The 25,865-nt window shown below is 46.2% G+C and overlaps 1 protein-coding gene across 4 annotated transcripts in view; it reads left to right on the plus strand.

The window, feature by feature from the left end:
* The window catches only part of HECW2 (HECT, C2 and WW domain containing E3 ubiquitin protein ligase 2), a 660,271-nt gene that overhangs the window by 600,673 nt on the left and 33,733 nt on the right, over positions 1-25,865 (plus strand). For all 4 annotated transcript variants that reach the window (XM_056536055.1, XM_056536058.1, XM_056536057.1 and 1 more), the window contains one exon: positions 14,029-14,175. In XM_056536055.1, coding sequence (XP_056392030.1) covers positions 14,029-14,175 — 147 coding nt within the window. The remainder of the gene's footprint in view (positions 1-14,028; positions 14,176-25,865) is intronic.

Genomic DNA, 25,865 nt, shown 5'->3' on the forward strand with positions numbered 1-25,865 from the left:
ACTTATACCTCACTTCCCCTGCACTCCCTCGCCGGATCTTGTTGCCATTGTGCCAGTGAAAGCGTTTCCTTGTGTGTTCCTAGCCTGTGTTCCAGACCTCCTGCCGTTGCCCCTGACTACGATCCTTGCTGCCTGCCCTGACCTTCTGCTACGTCCGACCTTGCTCTTGTCTACTCCCTTGTACCGCGCCTATCTTCAGCAGTCAGAGAGGTTGAGCCGTTGCTGGTGGATACGACCTGGTTGCTACCGCCGCTGCAAGACCATCCCGCTTTGCGGCGGGCTCTGGTGAATACCAGTAGCAACTTAGAACCGGTCCACCAACACGGTCCACGCCAATCCCTCTCTGGCACAGAGGATCCACCTCCAGCCAGCCGAATCGTGACAGTAGATCCAGCCATGGATCCCGCTGAAGTCCCACTGCCAGTTGTCGCCGACCTCACCACGGTGGTCGCCCAGCAGTCGCAACAGATAGCGCAACAAGGCCACCAGCTGTCTCAACTGACCGTGATGCTACAGCAGCTATTACCACAACTCCAGCAACAATCTCCTCCGCCAGCTCCTGCACCTCCTCCGCAGCGAGTGGCCGCTTCCGGCCTACGATTATCCTTGCCGGATAAATTTGATGGGGACTCTAAGTTTTGCCGTGGCTTTCTTTCGCAATGTTCCCTGCACTTGGAGATGATGTCGGACCAGTTTCCTACTGAAAGGTCTAAGGTGGCTTTCGTAGTCAGCCTTCTGTCTGGGAAAGCTCTGTCATGGGCCACACCGCTCTGGGACCGCAATGACCCTGTCACTGCCTCTGTACACTCCTTCTTCACGGAGATTCGAAGTGTCTTTGAGGAACCTGCCCGAGCCTCTTCTGCTGAGACTGCCCTGCTGAACCTGGTCCAGGGTAATTCTTCTGTTGGCGAGTACGCCATCCAATTCCGTACTCTTGCCTCCGAATTATCCTGGAATAATGAGGCCCTCTGCGCGACCTTTAAAAAAGGCCTATCCAGCAACATTAAAGATGTGCTGGCCGCACGAGAAATTCCTGCTAACCTGCATGAACTTATTCATCTGGCCACCCGCATTGACATGCGTTTTTCCGAAAGGCGTCAGGAGCTCCGCCAGGAAATGGACTTTGTTCGCACGAGGCGGTTTCTCTCCCCGGCTCCTCTCTCCTCTGGTCCTCTGCAATCCGTTCCTGTGCCTCCCGCCGTGGAGGCTATGCAAGTTGACCGGTCTCGCTTGACACCTCAAGAGAGGACACGACGCCGCATGGAGAATCTGTGCCTGTACTGTGCCGGTACCGAACACTTCTTGAAGGATTGTCCTATCCGTCCTCCCCGCCTGGAAAGACGTACGCTGACTCCGCACAAAGGTGAGACAGTTCTTGATGTCAACTGTGCTTCTCCACGCCTTACTGTGCCTGTGCGGATATCTTCCTCTACCTTCTCTGCTATGGCCTTCTTGGATTCCGGATCTGCAGGAAATTTTATTTTGGCCTCTCTCATCAACAGGTTCAACATCCCGGTGACCAGTCTCGCCAGACCCCTCTACATCAATTCTGTTAACAATGAAAGATTGGACTGTACCGTGCGTTACCGCACGGAACCTCTCCTAATGTGCATCGGACCTCATCACGAAAAAATTGAATTTTTGGTCCTCTCCAACTGCACTTCTGAAATTCTTCTTGGATTACCGTGGCTTCAACGCCATTCCCCAACCCTTGATTGGTCCACAGGAGAAATCAAGAACTGGGGTACTTCTTGTCTCAAGGACTGTCTTAAACCGGTTCCCAGTACTCCCTGCCGTGACCCTGTGGTTCCCCCTGTATCCGGTCTTCCTAAGGCTTATATGGACTATGCTGACGTTTTTTGCAAAAAGCAAGCTGAGACTTTACCTCCTCACAGGCCTTATGACTGTCCTATTGACCTCCTCCCGGGTACTACTCCACCCCGAGGCAGAATCTATCCTCTGTCTGTTCCAGAGACTCTTGCCATGTCAGAGTACATCCAGGAAAATTTAAAAAAGGGGTTTATCCGCAAATCCTCCTCTCCTGCCGGAGCTGGATTTTTTTTTGTGTCCAAAAAAGATGGCTCCCTACGTCCTTGCATTGATTACCGCGGACTTAATAAAATCACGGTAAAAAACCGCTACCCCTTACCTCTTATCTCGGAACTCTTTGATCGCCTACAAGGTGCCCACATCTTTACCAAACTGGACTTAAGAGGGGTTTATAATCTCATCCGCATCAGGGAGGGGGACGAATGGAAGACTGCATTTAACACCAGAGATGGACACTTTGAGTATCTGGTCATGCCCTTTGGCCTGTGCAACGCCCCTGTCGTCTTCCAAGACTTTGTTAATGAAATTTTTCGTGATCTCTTATATTCCTGTGTTGTGGTTTATCTGGACGATATTCTGATTTTTTTCTGCCAACTTAGAAGAACACCGCCAGCATGTCCGCATGGTTCTTCAGAGACTTTGGGACAATCAACTTTATGCCAAAATGGAGAAATGTCTCTTTGAATGTCAATCTCTTCCTTTCCTAGGATACTTGGTCTCTGGCCAGGGACTACAAATGGACCCAGATAAACTATCTGCTGTATTAGATTGGCCACGCCCCTCCGGACTCCGTGCTATCCAACGTTTTTTGGGGTTCGCCAATTATTACAGACAATTTATTCCACACTTTTCCACTATTGTGGCTCCTATCGTGGCTTTAACCAAGAAAAATGCCAATCCCAAGTCCTGGTCTCCCCAAGCGGAAGACGCATTTAAACATCTCAAGTCTGCCTTTTCTTCTGCTCCTGTGCTCTCCAGACCTGACCCATCTAAACCCTTCCTATTGGAGGTAGATGCCTCCTCAGTGGGAGCTGGAGCTGTCCTTCTACAAAAAAATTCTTCCAGGCATGCTGTTACTTGTGGTTTTTTTTCTAGGACCTTCTCTCCGGCGGAGAGAAACTACTCCATTGGGGATCGAGAACTACTGGCCATTAAATTGGCGCTTGAGGAATGGAGGCATCTGCTGGAGGGATCAAAATTTCCAGTTATCATATACACTGATCACAAGAATCTCTCCTATCTCCAGTCTGCCCAACGACTGAACCCTCGCCAGGCCAGGTGGTCGTTGTTCTTTGCCCGTTTTAACTTTGAAATTCATTTTCGCCCTGCCGACAAGAACATTAGGGCCGATGCCCTCTCTCGTTCTTCGGATGCCTCTGAAGTAGAGGTCTCTCCGCAACACATCATTCCTCCTGACTGTCTGATCTCCACTTCTCCAGCCTCCATCAGGCAAACACCTCCAGGGAAGACCTTCGTTTCTCCACGCCAGCGTCTCGGGATTCTCAAATGGGGACACTCCTCCCACCTCGCAGGCCATGCGGGCATCAAAAAATCCTTGCAACTCATCTGTCGTTTTTATTGGTGGCCGACTCTGGAGACGGATGTTGTTGATTTTGTGCGGGCCTGTACTGTCTGTGCCCGGGATAAGACTCCTCGCCAGAAGCCTGCTGGCCTCCTTCATCCTCTGCCTGTCCCCGAACAGCCTTGGTCACAGATTGGTATGGACTTTATTACAGACTTGCCCTCATCCCGTGGCAACACAGTTGTTTGGGTGGTCGTTGATCGATTTTCCAAGATGGCACATTTTATTCCTCTTCCTGGTCTTCCTTCAGCGCCTCAGTTGGCAAAGCAATTTTTTGTACACATTTTTCGCCTTCACGGTTTGCCCACGCATATCGTCTCGGATAGAGGCGTCCAATTCGTGTCTAAATTCTGGAGGGCCCTCTGTAAACAGCTCAAGATTAAATTAAACTTCTCTTCTTCTTATCATCCCCAATCCAATGGGCAAGTAGAAAGAATTAATCAGGTCCTGGGTGACTATTTACGGCATTTTGTTTCCTCCCGCCAGGATGACTGGGCAGATCTTCTACCATGGGCCGAATTCTCATACAACTTCAGAGTCTCCGAATCTTCTGCTAAGTCCCCATTTTTCGTGGTGTACGGCCGTCACCCTCTTCCCCCCCTCCCTACTCCCTTGCCCTCTGGTTTGCCCGCTGTGGATGAAGTGACTCGTGATCTTTCCACCATATGGAAAGAGACCCAAAATTCTCTTTTACAGGATTCATCCCGGATGAAAAGATTTGCCGATAAGAAAAGAAGAACTACCCCCATTTTTGCTCCCGGAGACAAGGTATGGCTCTCCGCTAAATATGTCCGCTTTCGTGTCCCCAGTTACAAACTGGGACCACGCTATCTTGGTCCTTTCAAAGTCTTGTGCCAGATTAACCCTGTCTCTTACAAACTCCTTCTTCCTCCTTCTCTTCGTATTCCCAATGCCTTCCATGTCTCTCTCCTTAACCCCTTAAGGACCAAGGACGTACCGGTACGTCCTTGGTCCTGCTCTTCTGATATAACGCGGGGTTACACAGTAACCCCGCGTCATATCATGGCGGGCCCGGCGTCATAGTGAAGCCGGGACCCGCCTCTAATAGCGCGCAGCGCCGATCGCGGCGCCGCGCGCTATTAACCCTTTAGCCGCGCGCTCAAAGCTGAGCCGCGCGGCTAAAAGTGAAAGTTCCCGGCTAGCTCAGTCGGGCTGTTCGGGATAGCCGCGGCTAATCGCGGCATCCCGAACAGCTGACAGGACAGCGGGAGGGCCCCTTCCTGCCTCCTCGCTGTCCGATCGCCAAATGACTGCTCAGTGCCTGAGATCCAGGCATGAGCAGTCATCCGGCAGAATCGTTGATCACTGGTTTCTTATGAGAAACCAGTGATCAACATAGAAGATCAGTGTGTGCAGTGTTATAGGTCCCTATGGGACCTATAACACTGCAAAAAAAAAGTGAAAAAAAAAGTGAATAAAGATCATTTAACTCCTCCCCTATTAAAAGTTTGAATCACCCCCCTTTTCCAATAAAAAAAAAAAAACACAGTGTAAATAAAAATAAACATATGTGGTATCACCGCGTGCGGAAATGTCCGAATTATAAAAATATATCATTAATTAAACCGCTCGGTCAATGGCGTGCGCGCAAAAAAATTCCAAAGTCCAAAATAGTGCATTTTTGGTCAGTTTTTATATCATTTAAAAATGAATAAAAAGTGATCAATAAGTCCTATCAATGCAAAAATGGTACCGTTAAAAACTTCAGATCACGGCGCAAAAAATGAGCGCTCATACCGCCCCATACACGGAAAAATAAAAAAGTTATAGGGGTCAGAAGATGACAATTTTAAACGTATTAATTTTCCTGCATGTAGTTATGATTTTTTCCAGAAGTCCGACAAAATCAAACCTATATAAGTAGGGTATCATTTTAATCATATGGACCTACAGAATACATATCAGGTGTCATTTTTACCGAAAAATGTACTACGTAGAAACGGAAGCCCCCAAAAGTTACAAAACAGCGTTTTTTTTTCAATTTTGTCGCACAATGATTTTTTTTCCCGCTTCACCATAGATTTTTGGGCAAAATGACTGACGTCATTACAAAGTAGAATTGGTGGCGCAAAAAATAAGCCATCATATGGATTTTTAGGTGTAAATTTGAAAGAGTTATGATTTTTTAAAGGCAAGGAGCAAAAAACGAAAATGCAAAAACGAAAAAACCTCCGGTCCTTAAGGGGTTAAACCACTCATCATTAACCGCTTCTCTCCCAAACTTGTTTCTCCCACTCCTGTTTCCGGTTCTTCTGACGTCTTCTCCGTGAAGGAGATTCTGGCCACCAAGACGGTCAGAGGAAAAAAAAAATTTTGGGTGGATTGGGAAGGCTGTGGCCCAGAAGAGAGATCCTGGGAACCTGAGGACAACATCCTAGACAAAAGTCTTATCCTCAGGTTCACAGGCTCCAAGAAGAGGGGGAGACCCAAGGGGGGGGGAATTTTACGCCAAGCGCTCCGGGTCCCCGCTCCTCCCCGGAGCGCTCGCAACATCCTTGCATTTGTAGCGCCCCGGTCAGACCTGCTGACCGGGTGCGCTGCAATATCTCTCTCAGCCGGGATGCGATTCGCGATGCGGGAGGCGCCCGCTCGCGATGCGCATCCCGGCTCCCGTACCTGACCCGTTCCCCGTCGGTCTTGTCCCGGCGCGCGCGGCCCCGCTCCTTAGGGCGCGCGCCGGGTCTCTGCAATTTAAAGGGCCACTGCGCCACTGATTGGCGCAGCAGGCTTAATTAGTGTGTTCACCTGTGCACTCCCTACTTATACCTCACTTCCCCTGCACTCCCTCGCCGGATCTTGTTGCCATTGTGCCAGTGAAAGCGTTTCCTTGTGTGTTCCTAGCCTGTGTTCCAGACCTCCTGCCGTTGCCCCTGACTACGATCCTTGCTGCCTGCCCTGACCTTCTGCTACGTCCGACCTTGCTCTTGTCTACTCCCTTGTACCGCGCCTATCTTCAGCAGTCAGAGAGGTTGAGCCGTTGCTGGTGGATACGACCTGGTTGCTACCGCCGCTGCAAGACCATCCCGCTTTGCGGCGGGCTCTGGTGAATACCAGTAGCAACTTAGAACCGGTCCACCAACACGGTCCACGCCAATCCCTCTCTGGCACAGAGGATCCACCTCCAGCCAGCCGAATCGTGACAGTAGATCCAGCCATGGATCCCGCTGAAGTCCCACTGCCAGTTGTCGCCGACCTCACCACGGTGGTCGCCCAGCAGTCGCAACAGATAGTGCAACAAGGCCACCAGCTGTCTCAACTGACCGTGATGCTACAGCAGCTATTACCACAACTCCAGCAACAATCTCCTCCGCCAGCTCCTGCACCTCCTCCGCAGCGAGTGGCCGCTTCCGGCCTACGATTATCCTTGCCGGATAAATTTGATGGGGACTCTAAGTTTTGCCGTGGCTTTCTTTCGCAATGTTCCCTGCACTTGGAGATGATGTCGGACCAGTTTCCTACTGAAAGGTCTAAGGTGGCTTTCGTAGTCAGCCTTCTGTCTGGGAAAGCTCTGTCATGGGCCACACCGCTCTGGGACCGCAATGACCCTGTCACTGCCTCTGTACACTCCTTCTTCACGGAGATTCGAAGTGTCTTTGAGGAACCTGCCCGAGCCTCTTCTGCTGAGACTGCCCTGCTGAACCTGGTCCAGGGTAATTCTTCTGTTGGCGAGTACGCCATCCAATTCCGTACTCTTGCCTCCGAATTATCCTGGAATAATGAGGCCCTCTGCGCGACCTTTAAAAAAGGCCTATCCAGCAACATTAAAGATGTGCTGGCCGCACGAGAAATTCCTGCTAACCTGCATGAACTTATTCATCTGGCCACCCGCATTGACATGCGTTTTTCCGAAAGGCGTCAGGAGCTCCGCCAGGAAATGGACTTTGTTCGCACGAGGCGGTTTCTCTCCCCGGCTCCTCTCTCCTCTGGTCCTCTGCAATCCGTTCCTGTGCCTCCCGCCGTGGAGGCTATGCAAGTTGACCGGTCTCGCTTGACACCTCAAGAGAGGACACGACGCCGCATGGAGAATCTGTGCCTGTACTGTGCCGGTACCGAACACTTCTTGAAGGATTGTCCTATCCGTCCTCCCCGCCTGGAAAGACGTACGCTGACTCCGCACAAAGGTGAGACAGTTCTTGATGTCAACTGTGCTTCTCCACGCCTTACTGTGCCTGTGCGGATATCTTCCTCTACCTTCTCTGCTATGGCCTTCTTGGATTCCGGATCTGCAGGAAATTTTATTTTGGCCTCTCTCATCAACAGGTTCAACATCCCGGTGACCAGTCTCGCCAGACCCCTCTACATCAATTCTGTTAACAATGAAAGATTGGACTGTACCGTGCGTTACCGCACGGAACCTCTCCTAATGTGCATCGGACCTCATCACGAAAAAATTGAATTTTTGGTCCTCTCCAACTGCACTTCTGAAATTCTTCTTGGATTACCGTGGCTTCAACGCCATTCCCCAACCCTTGATTGGTCCACAGGAGAAATCAAGAACTGGGGTACTTCTTGTCTCAAGGACTGTCTTAAACCGGTTCCCAGTACTCCCTGCCGTGACCCTGTGGTTCCCCCTGTATCCGGTCTTCCTAAGGCTTATATGGACTATGCTGACGTTTTTTGCAAAAAGCAAGCTGAGACTTTACCTCCTCACAGGCCTTATGACTGTCCTATTGACCTCCTCCCGGGTACTACTCCACCCCGAGGCAGAATCTATCCTCTGTCTGTTCCAGAGACTCTTGCCATGTCAGAGTACATCCAGGAAAATTTAAAAAAGGGGTTTATCCGCAAATCCTCCTCTCCTGCCGGAGCTGGATTTTTTTTTGTGTCCAAAAAGGATGGCTCCCTACGTCCTTGCATTGATTACCGCGGACTTAATAAAATCACGGTAAAAAACCGCTACCCCTTACCTCTTATCTCGGAACTCTTTGATCGCCTACAAGGTGCCCACATCTTTACCAAACTGGACTTAAGAGGGGCTTATAATCTCATCCGCATCAGGGAGGGGGACGAATGGAAGACTGCATTTAACACCAGAGATGGACACTTTGAGTATCTGGTCATGCCCTTTGGCCTGTGCAACGCCCCTGTCGTCTTCCAAGACTTTGTTAATGAAATTTTTCGTGATCTCTTATATTCCTGTGTTGTGGTTTATCTGGACGATATTCTGATTTTTTTCTGCCAACTTAGAAGAACACCGACAGCATGTCCGCATGGTTCTTCAGAGACTTTGGGACAATCAACTTTATGCCAAAATGGAGAAATGTCTCTTTGAATGTCAATCTCTTCCTTTCCTAGGATACTTGGTCTCTGGCCAGGGACTACAAATGGACCCAGATAAACTATCTGCTGTATTAGATTGGCCACGCCCCTCCGGACTCCGTGCTATCCAACGTTTTTTGGGGTTCGCCAATTATTACAGACAATTTATTCCACACTTTTCCACTATTGTGGCTCCTATCGTGGCTTTAACCAAGAAAAATGCCAATCCCAAGTCCTGGTCTCCCCAAGCGGAAGACGCATTTAAACATCTCAAGTCTGCCTTTTCTTCTGCTCCTGTGCTCTCCAGACCTGACCCATCTAAACCCTTCCTATTGGAGGTAGATGCCTCCTCAGTGGGAGCTGGAGCTGTCCTTCTACAAAAAAATTCTTCCAGGCATGCTGTTACTTGTGTTTTTTTTTCTAGGACCTTCTCTCCGGCGGAGAGAAACTACTCCATTGGGGATCGAGAACTACTGGCCATTAAATTGGCGCTTGAGGAATGGAGGCATCTGCTGGAGGGATAAAAATTTCCAGTTATCATATACACTGATCACAAGAATCTCTCCTATCTCCAGTCTGCCCAACGACTGAACCCTCGCCAGGCCAGGTGGTCGTTGTTCTTTGCCCGTTTTAACTTTGAAATTCATTTTCGCCCTGCCGACAAGAACATTAGGGCCGATGCCCTCTCTCGTTCCTCGGATGTCTCGGAAGTAGAGGTCTCTCCGCAACACATCATTCCTCCTGACTGTCTGATCTCCACTTCTCCAGCCTCCATCAGGCAAACTCCTCCAGGGAAGACCTTCGTTTCTCCACGCCAGCGTCTCGGGATTCTCAAATGGGGACACTCCTCCCACCTCGCAGGCCATGCGGGCATCAAAAAATCCTTGCAACTCATCTGTCGTTTTTATTGGTGGCCGACTCTGGAGACGGATGTTGTTGATTTTGTGCGGGCCTGTACTGTCTGTGCCCGGGATAAGACTCCTCGCCAGAAGCCTGCTGGCCTCCTTCATCCTCTGCCTGTCCCCGAACAGCCTTGGTCACAGATTGGTATGGACTTTATTACAGACTTGCCCTCATCCCGTGGCAACACAGTTGTTTGGGTGGTCGTTGATCGATTTTCCAAGATGGCACATTTTATTCCTCTTCCTGGTCTTCCTTCAGTGCCTCAGTTGGCAAAGCAATTTTTTGTACACATTTTTCGCCTTCACGGTTTGCCCACGCATATCGTCTCGGATAGAGGCGTCCAATTCGTGTCTAAATTCTGGAGGGCCCTCTGTAAACAGCTCAAGATTAAATTAAACTTCTCTTCTTCTTATCATCCCCAATTCAATGGGCAAGTAGAAAGAATTAATCAGGTCCTGGGTGACTATTTACGGCATTTTGTTTCCTCCCGCCAGGATGACTGGGCAGATCTTCTACCATGGGCCGAATTCTCATACAACTTCAGAGTCTCCGAATCTTCTGCTAAGTCCCCATTTTTCGTGGTGTACGGCCGTCACCCTCTTCCCCCCCTCCCTACTCCCTTGCCCTCTGGTTTGCCCGCTGTGGATGAAGTGACTCGTGATCTTTCCACCATATGGAAAGAGACCCAAAATTCTCTTTTACAGGATTCATCCCGGATGAAAAGATTTGCCGATAAGAAAAGAAGAACTACCCCCATTTTTGCTCCCGGAGACAAGGTATGGCTCTCCGCTAAATATGTCCGCTTTCGTGTCCCCAGTTACAAACTGGGACCACGCTATCTTGGTCCTTTCAAAGTCTTGTGCCAGATTAACCCTGTCTCTTACAAACTCCTTCTTCCTCCTTCTCTTCGTATTCCCAATGCCTTCCATGTCTCTCTCCTTAACCCCTTAAGGACCAAGGACGTACCGGTACGTCCTTGGTCCTGCTCTTCTGATATAACGCGGGGTTACACAGTAACCCCGCGTCATATCATGGCGGGCCCGGCGTCATAGTGAAGCCGGGACCCGCCTCTAATAGCGCGCAGCGCCGATCGCGGCGCCGCGCGCTATTAACCCTTTAGCCGCGCGCTCAAAGCTGAGCCGCGCGGCTAAAAGTGAAAGTTCCCGGCTAGCTCAGTCGGGCTGTTCGGGATAGCCGCGGCTAATCGCGGCATCCCGAACAGCTGACAGGACAGCGGGAGGGCCCCTTCCTGCCTCCTCGCTGTCCGATCGCCGAATGACTGCTCAGTGCCTGAGATCCAGGCATGAGCAGTCATCCGGCAGAATCGTTGATCACTGGTTTCTTATGAGAAACCAGTGATCAACATAGAAGATCAGTGTGTGCAGTGTTATAGGTCCCTATGGGACCTATAACACTGCAAAAAAAAAGTGAAAAAAAAAGTGAATAAAGATCATTTAACTCCTCCCCTATTAAAAGTTTGAATCACCCCCCTTTTCCAATAAAAAAAAAACACAGTGTAAATAAAAATAAAAATAAACATATGTGGTATCACCGCGTGCGGAAATGTCCGAATTATAAAAATATATCATTAATTAAACCGCTCGGTCAATGGCGTGCGCGCAAAAAAATTCCAAAGTCCAAAATAGTGCATTTTTGGTCAGTTTTTATATCATTTAAAAATGAATAAAAAGTGATCAATAAGTCCTATCAATGCAAAAATGGTACCGTTAAAAACTTCAGATCACGGCGCAAAAAATGAGCGCTCATACCGCCCCATACACGGAAAAATAAAAAAGTTATAGGGGTCAGAAGATGACAATTTTAAACGTATTAATTTTCCTGCATGTAGTTATGATTTTTTCCAGAAGTCCGACAAAATCAAACCTATATAAGTAGGGTATCATTTTAATTATATGGACCTACAGAATACATATCAGGTGTCATTTTTACCGAAAAATGTACTACGTAGAAACGGAAGCCCCCAAAAGTTACAAAACAGCGTTTTTTTTTCAATTTTGTCGCACAATGATTTTTTTTCCCGCTTCACCATAGATTTTTGGGCAAAATGACTGACGTCATTACAAAGTAGAATTGGTGGCGCAAAAAATAAGCCATCATATGGATTTTTAGGTGTAAATTTGAAAGAGTTATGATTTTTTAAAGGCAAGGAGCAAAAAACGAAAATGCAAAAACGAAAAAACCTCCGGTCCTTAAGGGGTTAAACCACTCATCATTAACCGCTTCTCTCCCAAACTTGTTTCTCCCACTCCTGTTTCCGGTTCTTCTGACGTCTTCTCCGTGAAGGAGATTCTGGCCACCAAGACGGTCAGAGGAAAAAAAAAATTTTGGGTGGATTGGGAAGGCTGTGGCCCAGAAGAGAGATCCTGGGAACCTGAGGACAACATCCTAGACAAAAGTCTTATCCTCAGGTTCACAGGCTCCAAGAAGAGGGGGAGACCCAAGGGGGGGGGAATTTTACGCCAAGCGCTCCGGGTCCCCGCTCCTCCCCGGAGCGCTCGCAACATCCTTGCATTTGTAGCGCCCCGGTCAGACCTGCTGACCGGGTGCGCTGCAATATCTCTCTCAGCCGGGATGCGATTCGCGATGCGGGAGGCGCCCGCTCGCGATGCGCATCCCGGCTCCCGTACCTGACCCGTTCCCCGTCGGTCTTGTCCCGGCGCGCGCGGCCCCGCTCCTTAGGGCGCGCGCGCGCCGGGTCTCTGCAATTTAAAGGGCCACTGCGCCACTGATTGGCGCAGCAGGCTTAATTAGTGTGTTCACCTGTGCACTCCCTACTTATACCTCACTTCCCCTGCACTCCCTCGCCGGATCTTGTTGCAATTGTGCCAGTGAAAGCGTTTCCTTGTGTGTTCCTAGCCTGTGTTCCAGACCTCCTGCCGTTGCCCCTGACTACGATCCTTGCTGCCTGCCCTGACCTTCTGCTACGTCCGACCTTGCTCTTGTCTACTCCCTTGTACCGCGCCTATCTTCAGCAGTCAGAGAGGTTGAGCCGTTGCTGGTGGATACGACCTGGTTGCTACCGCCGCTGCAAGACCATCCCGCTTTGCGGCGGGCTCTGGTGAATACCAGTAGCAACTTAGAACCGGTCCACCAACACGTTCCACACCAATCCCTCTCTGGCACAGAGGATCCACCTCCAGCCAGCCGAATCGTGACACCATGTCAGGAACTGTCCAGAGCAGGAGAGGTTTGCTATTGGGATTTGGTCCTACTCTGGACAGTTTGTAAAATGGACAGAGGTGTCAGCATAGAGCACTGTGGTCAGACAGAAAGGAAATTCAAAAAGAAAATAACATCCTGTGGAGCATACAGCAGCTGATAATTACTGTAAGGATTAAGATTTTAAAATAGAAGTAATTTACAAATCTTTTTAACTTTCTGGCACCAGTTGATTTAAAAAAAAATGTTTTCTTTTCAGCGGAGTGCCCCTTTAATAATTCCTTAAAAACGAAGCATTTTCCTAATATACTTCATTTAAATTTTTGATTGCTAAATATGTGATAAAATGGTTTCAAAATGGCCATTCTCTGGTGGTCTCTGTCTCTTTAATTTTGTAAACAAGCCCTTTTGGTCCAATAACTAGATATTTTTGATCATTTTTCTGAGGGTGTGGTTATCTACCTTCTGTGCCTCAGAGCAATGTATAATCCAACATTCACCAGTATGAGCTGAACACCTGTAAGATGCAGGCAGCTTGCAGTCTTTTCAGAAAAGGAGCATTTCCATGCACACTGATGAAAGCAAAACAAGGTGCTAAATTATTATTTATATGCAAAATGATTTATCTTTGGTCATTTTATCAACTTATTTCTTGTGTATTTGTGCCATATAGGTTTACATAGCTGCGTTAGAGTTATAAAAAGCATGCCCTTTAGGCACAAAGCTTTGCAAATGTTATTGCAGACCTCATAGCGAGGGAGAGGGGAGGAAAGGAGCAAGTTTGTAAGGCATCTGAAGAAATGCCCCTAGCATAGTTACACATAGGTCAAAAGGTATTTTACATAAAAAAAACATGCAAAATATTATATATACAGGTTTTGGGCACATTACTACACAGACTTGAGCATTTTTTTTTCTTTCTTACTAATGATATTAATGCAGGCTAACCGCAGACTTGCAAGTCTGCTCTGGACTGGAATGTATTTGCACAAACTTTTTAGCCTAAAATGCCACATTTTCTAAATTTGTCTTCAGCTGCTGAGATGGCTTATCCTTCAGGTTTTGGAAGCTGTATACTTAGTTGTCCTGTTAGTCATATCAGTTCACACTTCTGTCTCCTGGCAAATCTTAAAGCAAGCTATTTTTCTGAGAGTAGAATACTCTGCCTCATTCACAACCAGCTGTCATACAGTGCTGCATAATATGCATGATAATCAAAAATATGTGGAAAAAAAATATTTTCATTTTTCAAGATTACAGAACGCGAGCTCAAACCAGGAGGTGCTAACATAGCAGTGACTGAAAAGAATAAAAAGGAATACATTGAAAAAATGGTAAAATGGAGAATAGAAAGAGGAGTTGTACAGCAGACGGAAAGCCTTGTGCGTGGATTTTATGAGGTAAAATAATTAACTTCAATATTTTTGCCAAAGTACATGAAATATTGGAGAGGAGGAATGGATGACTTCTTATCGAGTGGTGGGGCCTTCAGCAATCAGACCTGGGGGATAAATGATGAATGTCGATTATGGAAACCCCTTTAACTGTGTCTGCATGTGTTCTATTATTATTATAACATTTTATTTACGGTAATTATATATTTTCATAGATTAAGACGTACATGATGCAATGGTGGGCAGCAACATTAATTTTAATGTTTTTTTATTTTTTTATTTTTTTTTTTATAATACAGTAGATATGCTATCAAAACTAATGGGGTTATGTAGTGAATAAAAAAACATAAATTACTCTTACTGGTAATTGTTTTTCATTGAGCCCATGATGGCACCTTTGGAGAGACTGCCTCAGGACTCCTCAGGACAGGAAACAGGAACTGGAAACAGTTTGCATATAAGGACCATAGGAGCTGCCATTCCCCAGTTCTTAAGCAAGTATCAAGGAGTAACAACCCAAAAGGAATTATACATGCATAATAATCAACCATAACCTACATACATAGCTAGGAAATATTAATATATCTCCCCCTTTTATTTATTTATTTTTTTAAACATGGGAGGGAATTAGTAGGTGCCATCATGGGCTCAACAAAAAACAATTACCGGTAAAAGAGTAATTTATGTTTTCCCTATCGCCCTTGATGGCACCTTTGGAGAGTGAGTAGACTAGACTAATAATTAGGGGGGGACTACTGCCTGGAGAACTTTACGACCAAATGAAAGCTCTTCATCTCTCATTTGATTCAACCTGTAGTGTTTGTAAAAGGTATGTGGTGAACTCCAGGTGACTGCTCTGCAGATCTGCTGAATAGAAGCTGAGGCTCTCTCTGCCCAGGATGTGGAAACTGATCTGGTAGAATGAGTACTAAACCCTGAACGGGGATTTAGATTTGCAGAAGTGTATGCTAGCTGGATGGATTGTTTTATCCACCTCACCACAGTGCTAGGAGCAGGTGCTCTACCCTTATTCGGCCCCTGGAATTGAAGTAACAACTTAGGCGATAGGCGCCAATCTTTAGCTATCTCCAAATAATGAAGAAGACATCTCCTAACATCTAGACAATGGAATTATTTTTCCTTGTCATTTTTAGGATTTTCACAGAAGGAAGGTAGAATCACAACTTGAGTTCTATGGAAGTCAGAGACCCTCTTGGGGAGAAAGGCTGGATCAGGAGACAATACCACTCTATCATTAAAGACAGACAAATAGGGCTGGTTAATAGAGAAACTAGTAATTTCCCCAACCCTCCTGGCAGACGGGAATGCCAAAAGAAACACAAGCTTAAAGGTAAGAATCTTTAAGGGAACCTCAACTAATGGCTCAAAGGGAGCTTTAGTGAGACTATTTAGGACAATATTTAAGTCCCAAGGTGGAACCAATGGTCTAACCACCGGAGACATCCTGACTGTTGCTGATAGAAATCTTTTAATCCAGGGATGTTCCGCTAGTTTATAATCAAAAAGAGCACTAAGTGCTGACACTTGAACTTTTAAAGTACTGGGTCTAAGCTGTTTATCTAGACCAGCTTGCAAAAAATCTAATATTTTTGGGATGTCAGGAGTTTTAAGAACATCAATAGGGTTTTGCATGAATCTCGCAAAGGCTTTCCAAGTTCTTAAATAAATTTGAGAAGTTACCTTTTTTCTGCTCGCCAACAGAGTAGTAATAACATGATCAGAAAGACCCCTTTGTTCTAAGATGCCCCGCTCAACTGCCATGCCGTCAGATGAAGATTGGAGGTCGCGGCATGCATAACTGGACCTTGATGTAGAAGGTTCGGGGACTCTGGAAGGATCCAGGGATCTGACACTGACATCTTCCTCAACCAGGTGAACCATACCCTGCGGGGCCAGAATGGGGCAATGACCACTACTCTCGCCCTGTCCTCTCAGATCTTCCTTAGGACTCTGGGAAGTAATCTGACCGGAGGGAAGGCATAAAGAAGTCCCCTGCACCAACTCTGTGAAAAAGCATCTATCCTAAGGGGGTGATCCGCTGGTGACAGGGAGAAAAAATCTTTTACTTTCCTGTTGGCCCTTGAGGCGAACAGATCTATGCGGGGAGTACCCCAACATTGACAGATCTGGAGAAAGATCCTCTGATCCAGGGCCGGACTGGGGATAAACTGGAGATGAGCACAGGTTTATTTTTAATTTATTATGTACAAGGTACAGGCATAGTTCTGAAAACCATACCCTCCCGCTGGATAACCCCTTTAACCCTGTACTGTGACAATACTGTGCATATTATCCCTGTACTGTGATGTCACTGGGCATTATGCGAAGTGACATCACAGTACAGGGTTAATACACACATTGACATCACAGGGTTAATACATACATCGACATCACAGCACAGGGTTAATACACACATTAACAGCACAGGGTTAATACACACATTGACATCACAGGGTTAATACACACATTGACATCACAGGGTTAAGACACACAGTGACAGTACAGGGTTAAGACACACAGTGACAGTACAGGGTTAAGACACACAGTGACAGTACAGGGTTAGTACACACAGTGACAGTGCAGGGTTAATACACATAGTGACAGTACAGGGTTAAGACACAGTGACAGTACAGGGTTAAGACACACAGTGACAGTACAGGGTTAAGACACACAGTGACAGCACAGGGTTAAGACACACAGTAACAGCACAGGGTTAAGACACACAGTGACAGCACAGGGTTAAGACACACAGTGACAGTACAGGGTTAAGACACACAGTGACAGTACAGGGTTAATACACACGGTGACAGCAGGATGAGGATAATAAATCATGGGTAACATGGGCCGGTGCAGTGCCTCCGGCATTATAACTGTTTTCTTACCACTTAATGTGCACTGGCCCGTAGCTGCAGTGTGATTGTGCCGGGGGGGGGTAAAGACATGGGAAGCACCTGAAGGCAGCAGGCCATCACTGACATGGTGAGGCTGAGGACCGGCGCTCATTCCTTTCTCCTGCGCTCCTGGGGTCGGGCAGGGACATATGAGAGTTCTTCAGAGGATCGGCTGCCATACAGATACGCTGGCTTCGTAATGACGCAGGACGTAGTTACGCCGGCCCTTTGATTCTTGGGAACGTCATTACGCGGCTGCCGTATCTTTATGGCAGCCGCATCACTCATCATCTGGGGACGGGGCCTCTGCCTGCCAACTATAGGTAGCTAAAGCTAACTATAATCGTACACAAGCGGCCGGGTCAGTGCCGGAGACAGAGCGGCTTTAGCCTCTGCCTCCTGCTCCTACATTGGCCGTCTTCTTGACACTGTTGTGCCAGCCCACAGGGAGAGCGGCCTACCGGGAATTTCCCCCGGTATCCCGGTAGGCCAGTCCGTCCCTGCTCTGATCTAACTCCCAATCCCCTTGGTTCAGGCGATGTCTGCTGAGATAGTCAGCCACCTGATTTTGGGACCCCTTTAGATGGAGAGCAAACAAGAAGCTGAGATGCATCTCTGCCAGTCTGAAGATGTGATGACAAGTCCTCATAAGGGAAGGTGATCTGGTACCCCCCTGATGATTTAAGTAGGCAACTACTGTGGAATTGTCTGACAGAATTTTTAGGTCCTTTCCGCCAAGCAGAGGAACGGATTGAGAGATGGCGAACAGGACTGCCTTCAATTCCCTTAGGTTCTAAGATTCCCTGGAAATCTCCTGACTCCATTGACCCTGAAGGATTAAGGATTCTCCGTGGGCTCCCTACCCCCAGGGGCTTGCGTCTGTAGTAAGGCAAAATTTGTTCTTTTTTACCCAATAAATGCCCTTTTCTAGATTTGCCGTATTTACCCACCAGAGAAGGGACCTCTTTACTTGGGCTGAAGGGGTCATATAAGTGTCTAATGAATCGGGGACTCCGTCCCACTGGCTCAGGATTTGTCCCTGTAGCCTCCTTGAATGGTACTGAGCCCATAAAGCCGCTGGGATACACGAAGTTAACAGGCCCAGGACAGACATGGCCTCCCTTATGGGGAGCTCTTTTAGTTTCAGTAACTGAGACACTTTCTGCCTGACCAAAATCACCTTGGATTGGGGAAGAAAGGAGATCTGACAGGTGGAATCCAGGCCTATCCCCAGGAATGTGCATACCTGAGATGGGACCAGGTGGGATTTGTCTAGATTCACTTCCCACCCTAGGTTCAACAGAATTTTTTGAGTCTGAAGAACCTGCCGAATCAAGAGCTCCTCCGAGTCTGACACCAAAAGGAAATCGTCTAAGTACGGAACTATGACTATATTTTTTTCTCTTACATGGGCCATCACCTCGGCCATAAGTTTGGTGAAGACTCGGGGAGCCTGTGATAGGCCAAAGGGAAGCGCCTGAAACTGGAGGTGGAACAGACAGGTTCCCAAGACTACCGCCACCCTTAAATATTTTTGATGACCTTAGAAAATCAGGACATGATAATATGCGTCCCTCAAGTCCAAGGTGACCATAAAACAGTTCTGGTTCAGGTTCAGGATAGCTGATTGAATCATTTCCATCCGAAATTTGTTGTACTTCAGGAAACGATTCAATAGCTTGAGATTTATTATAGTGCGGAAGGAGCCATTGGACTTTCTTACCAGGAAGAGCATGGAGTAGTATCCCAGACCTCGCTCTTCTTCCGGAACCAGAACTCTCTTCTGAATCAAGGAGAAAACTTCTTTCTCCAGGGCAGCCTGTTTCTCTGGAAACCTTCGGAGATCTGTTGGAACAAATCTGGGAGTCGGGAGACCTGAAAAAACAATTTTTAAACCGGTTTTTATTGTGGACAAAACCCAGTGGCTTGCAGAAATTCTCTCCCATTGGGGAAGAAAATGAGACAACCTGCCCCCCACTGGGAACCTTAAAGGGGTACTCCGGTGAAAACCTTTTTTCTTTTAAATCAACTGGTGGCAGAAAGTTAAACATATTTGTAAATTAGGGGAAATATATGTATATACCAGTCCTCAAGAACACTAGGGATGTGTAGAATAAAGAGGAAAGAAAATAGTGGATCTAATAAGGATTTATTAATATATGTATATATGTAGGTAAATGCAAATAAATCACCAATCACTCTGCAGGGCCCTTGCAGGAATGAATTGGTAATAATCAATATATAAATAAAAATGCAAATGAAAATGCAGATAAAAATAATATAGCAGAAATGCACCAATGTCCACTACGGTGGTTAGCAACGTGTCTCTTTTGGTTAGTAGTCACTCTTGGTCACAGTTAAGTCCAAGGATATCCAATATACAATTAAAAGAGTCACAGTTCAGTAATCAACTCCTATGATACTGTAGCCAAATATAGCAATAGTGGCGATAATAGCAACAGTTGTAGCAATTATGGCAGTAGTTTGTAGAGTATCGGTGCACAGCACCACTCACCCTTCTTCTCGGATGAGAATAGGGACCCATAGGGACCTATAACACTGCACACACTGATCTCTCATCCTGATCACAGGCGTGTATTAACACGCCTGTGATCAGCATTATCGGCGCTTGACTGCTCCTGCCTGGATCTCAGGCACGGAGCAGTCATTCGTCGATCGGACACCGAGGAGGCAGGTAAGAGCCCTCCCGGTGTCCGATCAGCTGTTCGGGACGCCGCGATTTCACCGCGGCGGTCCCGAACAGCCCGACTGAGCAGCCGGGATACTTTCAGTTTCACTTTAGAAGCGGCAGCCAGCTTTGACCGCCGCTTCTAAAGGGTTAATACCGCACATCGCTGCGATCGGCGATGTGTGGTATTAGCCGCGGGTCCCGGCCGTTGATTAGCGCCGGGACCCACGCGATATGATGCGGGATCGCGGCGCGATCCCGCTTCATATCGCGGGAGCCGGCGCAGGACGTAAATATATGTCCTGCGTCGTTAAGGGGTTAAGTGAGCTACACATCCTATTGTCCATATTTGTAAATTACTTCTATTAAAAAATCTTAATCCTTCCAGTACTTATTAGCTGCTGAATGCTACAGAGGAAATTCCTTTCTTTTTTGAACACTGATGACATCACGAGCACAGTGCTCTCTGCTGACATCTCTGTCCATTTTAGTAACCATGCATAGCAGATGTATGCTAAGGGCAGCATGACGACTCAGTGGTTAACACTGCTGCCTTGCAGTGCTGGGGACTTGGGTTCAAATCCCACTAAGGACAACAATAAATAAAGCGTTATTATTATTATAATAACCTCAGCAGAGAGAACTGTGTTCGTGATGTCATCAGAGAGCATTCCAAAAGAAAATAATTTCCTCTGTAGTATTCAGCAGCTAATAAGTACAGGAAGGATTAAGATTTTTTAATAGAAGTAATTTACAAATATGTTTAACTTTCTGCCACCAGTTGATTTAAAATAAAAAAGGTTTTCACCAGAGTACCCCTTTAAGTCATTGCTGACTGGACTTCTTCGAGGTTTCAGGGATAGTGAACATGAAACCTCTGCTTCTTCTCTGGCCTCGCCACTGCCTGGCCCTGTATGAACCTCTCCAAATTCCACCCTTCCACAAAAGGGCATCTTGTTCTGGATAGGGAAGGAAGGGATTAAGGGAAAGGCCTTCTTCCTATCCGCTGCTTTCTCTAAGACTAGATCTAAATCAGTCCCAAAGAGAAAGGAACCTTCACAGGGTATAGCACATAATTTAGGTTTGGAGGTAAGATCACCTCCTTTCCACTCTTTAACCCAAATAGCCTGTCTGGCAGAGTTGGCACAGGCCGAGGCTTTAGCGGATAGTCTTAGGGTGTCTGCAGAAGCATCTGATATAAAGTCTGCTGCTTCTGCCAAGGTAGGGATTGATTGAAGCAATTGGTCTCTAGGAGTACCATCCCTGATCTGCTCCTCCAGCTGATTAATCCAGACCTTTAAGGATCTTGCCACAGATGTGATAGCAATAATTGTCCTCAAGGAGCCTGCTGCTGCTTCCCAGGCTCTTTTAAGAAATCCATCAGCCCTTCTGTCCATTGGCTCCCTTAGAGAGCCGGCATCCTCAAAAGGTAGGGCTGCTTTTTTAGACATCTTAGCTACAGGTGGATCAATTCTAGGGGACCTATCCCAATTGACGGTGAATTCTTCCTGAAAAGGATATTTTCTCTTAATAATGCTCGGTACTATAGCATATCTCTTATCTGGTCTTTGCCATTCAGACTTTATAATAGAGGTCAAAGAGTCATGCACTGGAAAACCAATTATTTTGCGGGGTGCAAGGCCTTCATACATGCGATCTTGCACAGATAAAGGCTCAATCCTATCATCAAGCTTCATGGTAGATCTAACCACTCTGACTAGACCGTCCACATTTTCAGTAGGAAAAAGAGCACCGCTATTAACTTCCTCCAAATTTTCTGACTCTTCATCCAAATCACCTTCAAATTCAAAAAAATATCTTTGCTCTGAACAACCAGGTGCAGAAGAATGGATGGCTATAGTGGAATAACTAGGCTCTGGCTGCACGGAGGTCCAAGTAGATATACAGGCCTTAATCTCTTCTCTGACTACCTCCTGCATACTTTTGGAGAAAGACGGAGACACATCCTCCACAATCCTTTTAACACAGGCTTCGCAATGTGAACTTAAATAATTTGGATCCAACTTCTTTCTACAAAGAACACACTCTTTTATATTTAGCCTTCCTAGGAGTTTCCTTAGCCTAATACAAATGAACAAAAGCTACCATTAAAAGGTTGCAAAAAAAGACTTCATGGGACAGGTGTCCCCTTACCCCACCATAGTACCGGTTCGGCTGTCACAGCAGGCTTCATTTCCACAGCAGGCTTGTTCCATAAGTCACTGACCTGGAGCAAGCACCTCTCCTGGATCCTGGAGAGGTACTGGACTGGCTGAGCGCCCCTCCTTTTAAATCCCCCGCCGGATTCCCGGTCAGAAGCCGCAAGGACTTCCCTCTCTGGGTACTTTAGAATAGGCCGCAGCGCCCCCTTTCTCCTCCTGGCGGAAGCGCACTGACGTTACGTGCGCTGAATACGTACGCACGTCACGCAACGTGCGTGCGTGCGTACGCACGCAGACTCCGCCCCCCCTCTTCCCGGAAGCGAACGACGCCGGATCGCGAACGCTAGGCCGCGCTTGCAAGAGGAGGAGGAGACGGCCACATGCCGTTGCCGGAGGGAGCGAGAGGGACCGGGAGACGCGCGCCATGCGCGAGACAGGGAGAGGTCACCCAGACTTAGCGGCTGCCCCCATACGAAGGACTTTAAGCCGCTTGCAGGTACCCTGTATGTCCCAATTACACCAGGGCCCCCACAGTCTACATACTTACATGCAAACTGCCCGGTTAGTCTGGGAATGGCAGCTTCTATGGTCCTTATATGCAAACTGTTTCCAGTTCCTGTTTCCTGTCCTGAGGAAGGAGGCGGTCTTTCCAAAGGTGCCATCATGGGCGATAGGGAAAAAATGGTGCACAAACCTAGTCAATATAAATTTATACTAAATAAAATACAGCCATTGACTATGAAAGGATGGACTGTGCATAAACCAGCTGAGATGGCATGTTTCAATTTTCATTTTCATACTTTTTTTATTTTTCCATGTACAGATATGAGGGTTTATTTTTTTGTGTCGCCAATTTTATTTTGCAAATATATCATTCACTTTACCACCAAATCATTGTGAAAAACAAACAAAACATTTTTTATGGGGCAAAAAAACACAATTTTGCTAATTTTGGGAGATTCTGTTTCTATGCAATGCACTTTTCGGTAAAAATTACACATCATCTTTATTCTGTAGGTCCATATAATTAAAATGATACCCAATTTAAATAAGTTTTGTTTTATTTTGCTACTTTTAAAAAATTATAACTTTTTGTACAATAATTGGTATGCTTAAGATTGTCCTCTTCTGACCCCTAAAACTCTTAAATTTCCCAGAATACAGGGATGATTGAGGGCTCATTTTTGCTCCATGATCTGTAGTTTTTCTCGGGACCATTTGTTTTTATGGGAACTTTATATCACATATTTTTTTACATTTTAATTGGACTTTTTTTTATGTTTACACCATTGACCGTTCGGATAAATTAACATTTTATTTTAATAGTTTGGACATTTAGGCTTGCGGTGACACCACATATGTTTATTTTTGTTTACAATATTTAATTTAATAAAAATTGAAAAAAGGAGGTCATTCCAACTTTTTATTGGAAGGAGATACACGTGTATTGCCATTTTTGTATTTTTTATTTTTTTATTCCCCATAGGGAACTATTACATGCAATCTTTAGATTACACACACTGAACAATGTTGTGCCATAGCATAGGAGCACTGAATGGATGGGGAAGAGGCAGGTAAGTGCCCTTCCGCCATCCTCTCAGCTGATCAGTACCCTGCAATTTTATTGCGCTGGTTCCAATCAGCCTGCTAAGCTAGCCGAGAACCAAAATTTCCAGATTTAGAGATTGTGATCATCTTTGATCCCATCATCTTAAAGGGGTACTCCGGTGGTTAAGATTTTTGGCTATATTGCATCTTCTTTTAATGTTCATGTTTTTTTCCTACCTGTTTGTGGGCCAGGAAGTTCTGTAGTTCTGTGTTGGATCTCTTACTGTTGTCCACAGGTTAGGATTAGGCTGTGGACAAGATGTCATAGCTTTTTTTTTCTCTTTTCTTTCAGAGCTACATGACAGAGATAGGCCATGCCCCTCATCTCCAACTCCTGGAGGATGCAGGTGTGCATGAGAGCAAGATGCTCCTACACAGCTCCTCGTCTCCCCTCCCCCTGCTCTGTCTTCTGAGGACGCAGGTCTGCACTGAAAGAAGACAGAGAAGATAAGAGTGTTATGTAAAGGGGAGGATAACAAGGTGCACGGGCTGGGGATGTATAGACTGCAGGGGAATAAATCTCGGACTGGGGATGATTTCTATGTGTGAAGGGGGGGAGGACTCCTGAATGGAACATGCTGGGAGTTGTAGTCCCTATTATGTGTGTATGCTAGTGTTTACAAACCAGGGTGCCTCCAGCTGTTGCAAAACTTCAACTCCCAGCATGCTAGGACAGATTTTGGGCATGCTGGGAGTTGTAGTTTTGCAACAGCTGGAGGCCCACTGGTTGGGAAACACTGTCCTAGCCTATGCAGCATACACATCATGTTACACCAGTGTTTCCAAACCAGTGTGCCTCCAACTGTTGTAAATCTACAACTCCCAGCATTCCCTGACAGTCTTTGGGCATGCTGGTAGTTGTAGTCTTGCAACAGCTGGTGGCACACTGATTGGTAAACATTGGCCTAGCCTAATCAGTATATTGAAAACAAAGTGCATTGTTTCCCAACCAGGGTGTCTTCAGCTGTATCAAAACTACAACAACACAGCTTTTGGCTGGTAGTAGTAGTTTTGCAACACCTGGAGGCACCCTGGTTGGAAAACACTGTTGTATGCCCTATAGAGGTGTGGTGAACTACAACCCCCAGGAGACTACAGAGGCAGCATGCTGGTGTCATACCACAGACTGAAGACTCCTGAATGACACATGCTGGGAGTTGTAGTCCCTTTTGTGTGTGTATGCCAGTGTATCCCAACCAGGGCTGATCATATTAGTGTGCTGTGTATAAGGGGGCCGACCCGGGAAAATAGGGTGAGTAAAGGGCGGAACAAAAAGAAAAAGGAGCCGCCCCAAACCAGCAAGGCATGTGACATGCTGGGATTTTTGTTTTCAGCACAGCAAGAAACAGGAAATAGAAGCAGAGATAGGAAAACAAAGTGGGGGATAAAAAGACAACAAAGAACGGGAATAGAGTAGCCTAAACAACAAGAATAGAAATGAAACAAAAAAATAGGGTAAGTCAAAAACGGAAAAACATGTTGACCACCAGAGTACCCCTTTAAGACTGATAGCCACCGGGACTCCCCAAATATGAAGGTTGCTCAGCTGCTGAGTGTGCTTCATACAACGGGAGCAGCACATGACATACATTTACATCTGTTTGTGGGAAGGAGTTAAAGTCTAAAAATTATTTCCAGCAAACAAACCTTTAATAAAACTTTTAACATATTGCACATAATATCCAAGGGGCATGTAAAAAGTTTTTATCGTTTGGTGCCTTAGTATTCAGACTTCAACTGATGATGAGACTAAACATGTAGAGAAGCAGGCAGCCACGAACACTTATTTGGTATCGCTGTGTGCAGAAATGTCCGAACTATTTATATATTATATTAATTATCCCATACAGTGAACAGCATAAATATACAAAATACCAAAGTCCTAAATTGCTGACTTGTGGTCACATCACATCCCAGAAAAATGTAATAAAAAATTATCAAAAAGTCACATATACTCAAAAGTGGTACTGATAAAAACTACAGATCATGGTGAAAAATTATGAAAGTTATAGGGATCAGAATAGGGCAATTTTAAGCATACTTATTTTGTTTAAAAAAAATGTAATTGGCTCTGTCTTCAAGGCCAAAATATTTTTTACCTTAATGACCAGGCTCTTTTTATTTAAATTTGTATCTCTTTAAATGGTAATAACTTTAGAACACTTTTTCTGAGTGGAGCAATTCTGAGATTGTTTTTTTGTTACATATTGTACTTTATATAAGTGGTGCATTTTTGTTGGCACATGCAGCATTTTTTGTGAAAAACTGGAAAATTTCTGGATTTTTTTTTTTATGGTGTACACTGTGCGGTAAAAGTGATGTTAT

This window comes from Hyla sarda, chromosome 8, assembly GCF_029499605.1.
Source record: "Hyla sarda isolate aHylSar1 chromosome 8, aHylSar1.hap1, whole genome shotgun sequence".
NCBI classification, from domain to species: domain Eukaryota; kingdom Metazoa; phylum Chordata; class Amphibia; order Anura; family Hylidae; genus Hyla; species Hyla sarda.